General features: G+C 40.2%; 1 protein-coding gene across 1 annotated transcript; it reads left to right on the top strand.

Moving 5' to 3' along the window:
- The first annotated feature begins 2,518 nt into the window (after positions 1–2,518).
- LOC106929130 (protein FAM163B) lies at positions 2,519–4,033 on the top strand. Its single transcript, XM_015005813.2, has 2 exons — positions 2,519–2,685; positions 3,596–4,033. Exons 1-2 carry the CDS (start codon positions 2,593–2,595, stop codon positions 4,031–4,033), a joined length of 531 nt encoding a protein of 176 aa, XP_014861299.2. The 5' UTR covers positions 2,519–2,592.
- The last annotated feature ends 3,127 nt before the right edge of the window (positions 4,034–7,160 follow it).

Here is a 7,160-nt window from a genome sequence, read left to right as displayed (position 1 = left end):
GTTTAAAGTTTCAGTTCCGGGCGGCTGATTTCCTCTGATCCTCTTTAGATCTCTGAGCTTTAAGGACGTTTCGATGTGAAGCTGTTTCCTCTGCTGTTTGTTGTGACGCAGTGTCTCATCCACGCAGCATCACGGACAGGATGAGACCGGATCCGCTGCGCACAGCGCACAGTCAGTGATCAGTGGCTCTGATCTGCAGCCAGCCGCGCTCTCTGCCTGTTTCCATGAAGATCTGGACATTTTTAACTCTGACGGGACTTTTTGTCGCTGCTTTAAACCGGTTCAGGAGTCGGTTCATCTCTGGAGAACGGTTCTTTTCTGCCACATCCACGGTGACTCCTGGTTGTGCGTGTTTCTGCGTCTGGTTCTCTCAGATCCCGGCCTGCGGATAAATCGGTTGGTTCCAGTTTGGAGTCTGGCGCTCGGTTCCACCTCTTCCCGCCTCCCGCTGCGCCCTGAAGCGGGGGAGACATGAGGCCACCCAAACACTGAGGTGACGGGTAAGACCCGGAGTGTTTGCGGGATGCATCTGTGGCTGCAGCGCGGTGTGAAGTCACTACAGGAGTCGCTGTGCGCTAGATTCATGCGTAAAATGCGCTGCAAATGCGTAAAATGGAATAGAAATGGAGAGGATGAATCTTTTTGGATCGTAACTGTTCGGGGTCAATGATTTGTACCCTTATATATCAGGTGAAAAAAAACTTAATAGGTTTTTATTTCTTTAAAAGCTTCCTGTCGACTTTGATCTGAAGTTTCTGGAGTCTCAGCTGGTTGATAGAATTATGATTAAAAAACTATCATCATTTATATACTGTAAACATTTAATGGATAATAATATTTCCAAACAGCTTCATTAGCTGAAGCGGAGACATTTCACTGGATGAGTCTGGATGCTGAAAATCAGAACTGATTTCTGCTTCTGAAGCTTCATCAGTTCGTTTAGAGTCGGTCCAGATGAAGCTGCTTCACAGGGAGAACATTCAGGTGGTTTATTCTAGTTTATAAATTTATTTGCTCTAAATAAACGTGTAAATCGCTTCCTCAGAATTCATTACTGGATATTTGAGCAGCTTTAAATTCAAAAGGCCTTCAAACATTAAATTTGACTGGATGCAGGAGTTCATGTTGGTTTCTGTCGGTTTGGTTCCTTTGTTTTCCAAATGTTTTCTCCTCACTGACTCAACACCTGCTGCCACAGTTTCATAAGCTCTGCACTGGTGGCAGCACGATTCTGGCATCCTGCAGCTGCGTCTCGCTTGTCTCTCTTTATAATCCAGTCTGCAGATTAGATTAAGAATAATTTCAGATTGTTTCACAGATTCACTTGTACTGAAGATTTAACTCAGGAATAATTGTTCTTCTTATTTTAAAATAATCCTTTTAAGATGATAAAAGTCTTTGCAATAAACAATAATCTAAATATTCAAAGCTGAATAAATCAATGTGATGTTTAAAAACTATAAAATGCCACATTATTTCAGCAGAATAACCGTGTTTCTATGACAGACACTGAAATGTTTCTGTCCAGCTTATTAAAATTTATTTTAAACTCTTCCCAGATTTACATTTCACGCCTCATCAGGTCCCAGAGGCTCGGATCAAATAAGACATCCGTACCCGAAAACACGACCTTTAACCCGGAAAAGTGGGACACTGAATACACAATGATTTGTTTCCTGCATTTCTGGCTTAATTTTAGACACATTGGAGGAACGTTGAATAAATGTAACTGTTGAGGCAGCAGAGGAGCCTGAGTCAGAGGCCTGCAGGGAGGAGCGGGAAACCTCCGCTGATGCTTTCCGGTGCTTTAATTCACTAATTCCCACTTAATTCAGGTTGGAATATGACAGAGAATAAATAAATTATGTAACTTAAACGACCTTTTGGACTTCTTTTATAAACCAGTCAGTTTTTTTTTTGTTTCTGGCTTATTTTTATTTCCTCTGCTTGTCTTTGTATCATTAATGTTTTACTCCTTCAGGAAAAGTGACCAAAGGAGACTCTCTATTAACCCTTTACGGACCAGTGAAGCTAATTAGCTTTGCACCGTTTTCACTGTGAATGCAGCCAAACAGAAGCATGAACAGATGCTGGTTCATACTTATGTATTTAACACTAATGTTATTATAGAAGAGCTTTGACTCCAGTCTAGAGGCTGAAGTGAGAACTACATGCAGCTCATTGAAGCAGAAGTGTTCTGCACCGACTGCATTGAATTTGGCTGAAAAGCTCAGTAAATATAATCCTTCAGAGTTTTCTGTCTAATAACTCATAGCTGAATGTCTGGAATGTCATGAAAAAGTCAGATTTTGGTCAAACCAGTGGAATATAAATTTTAATATTCATTTTTCAATCAGAACTCTTCAGAATAAACAAAATCAATCTAGAGTTTTTACTTTTCTCTAAACTTTGCTTGTTTCTCCTCCTTATTGTGACTTCAGCACATTAACCTTCCCTCTCATCGTCCTTCATCTCCTCTCCTCCCCTCCATCTGTCCGTTTCTCCGTCCTTCCTCTCCTGTTTGACCTTGTTATCTGTCCTTCGTCTCTCTTGGTGTCGCCGCCTGCAGCTGGTTGATGGGGAGCATTTCGAATGTCAGCCGGGACAGTGGTCATCGCAGGAGGAATTCTGGCTACAGTCATCTTACTGACCATCGTCGCTGTGTTGTGTTTATGTAGGCTGCAGGTACGTCACTCTAAAGACTTTGCTTTTGCAACACAGATTACATACAAACTAACATCAAAATGTGAATGTACATTTAGTCAGTGTGGACTTTTACTAGTACATTTTATCTGCTTACTTTTACTTCAGTAAAGTGTTTGAGAACTTTCTCCACCACTGGAAACTGCCAAACAGCTTGTTGACAAAGAGATTGTGTTTAATGGTTTTTATGTGGACTACTGCCACCTGCTGGTGGGAGTTAGCATCACTTAAGCCCAGTGTGTTTGACGATGTTTGGGCAAAATTAGTAATAAACTCACTATTATGCATTAGAGTGAAGAATGCAGGGTGTGTTGAGTTTGTGTGATCGTGAAATTGTGAAAATCTGGGAGGATTGACATAATTTGGTCTCTGGAGTCTAGAGACAAATAAAATCTGTGGCAGGACAACCGTATGTGTGACAGTAGGAGGCGCTGTTGCAACTTAACACTGTGCTACGCCCAAAATGTAAACATGTAACACACTGTAACATACAGAAAAACACTGAACTTTACGACTCAAGTGTTTAATGTTTTTCTTGAACAGCACCTCCTACCGTCACAACAAAAGGTTGTCACAGACTGGATTTGGCCCCGGGGCCTTGAGTTTGACACCTTAAAGCAGGGGTGTCCAAAGTGGGTCCTGGAGGCCCGGCCTCCTGCGTGTTTTAGTTCTCTCCCTGGTTTAACACACCTGGATCAAATGATGGCTGTTAGAGGCCGTAAGAGGAACATTGACCTGCTGAGGATGTTGTTACTTCCACCAAGGAGAGAACTAAAACATGCAGGATGCCGACAGAGGCCCCACTTTGGGCCCCCCTGCCTTAAAGGAACAGAAGATGCTTAATTACTAATTGAAACGTGAGAAAGTAAAACCTTCCTGTGTTGCTGTGCAGTATTACTGCTGCAAGCCGGAGGAGTCTGAGAAGGGGGACGACGAGGAACCGGAGCTGTCCACCATGTCGCCCTCTCGGCCCCTGGCTCTGTGCGCTCCGCCCACGCCTCCCACGCCGGAGCACTACAGCGACGAGCCCGAGCCGTACCCGCCCACCTTCCTCACCGAGGCCAACGGGCCCTGCAGCTACTCCCCGCCGCCGCCGCCGCGCCGGGGCCAGCGGGTCCACGCCTTCTGCCCGTCCTGCGCCCGCTGCTCGCTGCCCTTCTACCTGCAGCATCCGGAGCGGCTGTGCAACGGCGGCCGCAGGATCAGCTACCGGACTGTGCAGCAGCAGGACCTGGAGCTGCCCGCCGACCTGGACAGCTTCTACCAGAAACTGATCCGCTCCTACACCATGAAGGAGGTGGTGACCCACAGCGTGAGCACCGACGTGTAGCTGCCGATGGAGAAAAGGAGCAGAGTTCTGCCAAAACACTCACAAGTCTTGAGATTAATCTGAACTGTTTGAGAAAAAACAGCGCAATTCCTGAGTTTGAAAAGTCAAGAATTTTCTAGAAAAAACTCACAAATTCTCAGATTGATCTCAGAAATTTTCTAGAAAACACAATTATTTCTGTATTTCAAAAGTCAAAAATTTGCTGGAAAAACTAAAATCTTCACATTAGTATCAGAAATTTCTAAGAAAAAATGAGGATATGTTAATTTGAAAATTTGCTGTAAAAAAACTTAAATTTTTAATCTCAGAAATTTTATAGAAAGAACAAAGATTTCTGAATTTGAAAAGTGGTACATTTCCTGCAAAAAAATCTCAGAAATGTTTGAGAAAAAGACATTTCTGAGTTTCAAGAATTGCTCCTTTTTTCCTCTGCAGTGGCTCTGATGCGCCACGGTGAACCGTCTGCAGCTGAAAACTGTTTCTGAACAGAATCTCTGTTAGCATCAACATGATCATTTATGATCAATATATCTGAATCTGTGGTAGCTAGACTGGCATATGAGAGACTTATTGATGTTTTTTGTGAATTTAAATAAAATCATATGAGTAGATTTAAAGCTGCAGTATGTAACTTTAGATAAATATATATTCTCTATATATTTGTTAAAACTGTCACTATATGAGACAGGTAATCTGTGAAAAAAACGATTTCCACCTTCTGTCTGCAGAAATGCACCAAAAACAACCAATCGGAGCCAGAAGGAGGGTCTTAGCGCTGGCAATCATCCACGTGTATGTGCTGCACATCGAACTTACTGATGCAGTAGCACTGTTCATCCACGGCTATGCTAACTAGCCTTAGCATTCTTAGCATTTGTGACAGGCTGTAGAGAAGGAGCTGTAACAGCAGAGAGAAAGGGGAGGGTGTGAGTGCTGCGTACAGGAGGGTGATTGACAGCGCCAAGAACAGCGTATTTATGCAGATGGCAGCAGGACCACATGGAGAAAGCAAAGGAGTCTTCAGATTATCCGTCTTATACTATCACAACATAATGATAGTTTTAACATATATGTAAAAAACTAAAAAAATAAGTTACATATTTTAACAGATTTTATTTGGTTAAAGGAAACAAAATATTCTGATAATGTTTCATATAAATTGGTAAATAAATTAAATTTTCAGATAAAAAACTTTTTATGTAAGCTTAGCTTCAAATCCTCCTGTTACTCCTGTGATGGAGATCCACTGTTTAAATATTAATATGAGCACAAATTTCACTTCGTGTTTGTTTTCACTCATAAAAACAAAAAATGTTGATTCATTTGGTCTCAGCTGCCTTTAAATGTTTAAAGACACTTTAAACATTTAAAGACATGAACCCGTTTCAGTTCCAGGGACAGAAAACATTAATATAATAAATATGACTGTAAATGAAACAATGTTTTTCAGAGACAGGATCCTTATGAGGGACTGACCTGTAGAACAGCAGACCATAAACTTTACACACACAAAAATTACAAATAAAGTGAAACTTTTGTAGAAATTGTCTGTGAAACTTTTGTTATGAGAATAAAGTCCAAAAATACCAGAAGGAAGTTGGAGTATTACAATTTAATTCTTGTAATTGTATCACTTTATTCACGTCATTTTATTTATTTTTTTCTTTACATGGCCTCTAAACTCCGTCATAAGTTTGGAAGTCAAGCTGGGAACTTTTGATTTTTGTTCAAACTTTAAAATAGAAAATTAAAAGTTGATTTCTGTAAAGTAGTTTGAGTCAGAGAGAGAACAGAGACACAGCTCCAGATTGTAAAAAACATATTAAAATGACCCAAAATCTCACATTTGGATCTGTTTATAAATTCACAAAATAACCAAAAAGAAAATCTTTTGATTTGAACTGTTATTTAATGGAAATTAAAGTACCTTCATGTTTTCAGCTAATTTTAACAGTACACAATGTTCATACTTCAGTTTTGTACAAAGAGGTATCAGTTATATAAAAACACACAGTACGCAACAGTTTAAAATACACATCTGAGTACATTTCAGCCATACTTCAAGTGTCAGGAATCTGTCTGTCTGCGCTCCGGAGAACCAGACCAGAACTGGCATCAGTTGACCCGACTGAGAACCGTCAGCTGGCGTCGGGATCGTCACGATAAATGAAAATGTGCTACGACTAATAAATACGCTCCCGCACGGTGCAGGCGGGTCCAACGGGAATGTTTCTCACTTCGTGCTGCAGCGAGCCGGACACCAAAACCACATTAAACAGGTTTTATCAACACTTTCTGTAATAAAGTCATGCAGGATATTCAGCTGGGAAATAATTTAGGCTTTTTGCTGCAGCGAAGAACACGACACAAGGTGTAAAATTATCTTCATCTTCGGCTCGACAGCAGAACTGATAACTGATAAGTAATCAATAACAACTGGTGCTAAAGGACATACAGTCTATGTAGGAAAAAGGAAACAAAATCATCTAAAAGTTCTGCTTTTTAAAAACGTTTCCTTGTTATTCACAGTAGCTGCTTTAAAAACACAAGGCCTCGATTGGACTGTCCCGGATATTATCCGAACAAAAATATCTCAATAATCTGGAAAAGAATCCAAACTGTGCTGAAGTAAGCATGCCAGGCCAGCAGGGGGCGATGACTTTCAATTTAAGGTTAAAAACAAAAGGATGAAACATGATCACTACTACTGAGTGCTGTTTGTAAAGTTATCCAGTCAGTTTTTCATATTTAAACTGTTCAATTATTTCTAAATGTCACAGTTTCAAACTAGATATTTATTTAGCAAGCTAACTATTAAGCTTAATATTTATCTTGACAAATAAATATTTGGCTCCAAACTAAATATTTAGCTAGCAACCTAAATGTTTAGTCTCAAACTAAATATTTAGCTAGCAAGCTAAGTAGTTTGCTAAATTAAATATTTAGACAGCAAGTTAAATAGTTAGTGTGAAGCTAACTAAATCCAAAAGCTACATATTTAACTAGATTAAATATCTAATTAGTAAGGTAAATATTTAGCTCCAAACTAATTATGTAGCTAGCAAGCTGAATATTTAGCATCTAGCTAAATATTTAGCTAGTGAGTTAAATGTTTAACTAGCAAGCT

Source organism: Poecilia mexicana, unplaced genomic scaffold (genome assembly GCF_051168715.1).
Source record: "Poecilia mexicana isolate PSO_F unplaced genomic scaffold, ASM5116871v1 scaffold_9, whole genome shotgun sequence".
Lineage (NCBI taxonomy): Eukaryota > Metazoa > Chordata > Actinopteri > Cyprinodontiformes > Poeciliidae > Poecilia > Poecilia mexicana.
This window is presented reverse-complemented; position numbering and strand designations above follow the sequence as displayed.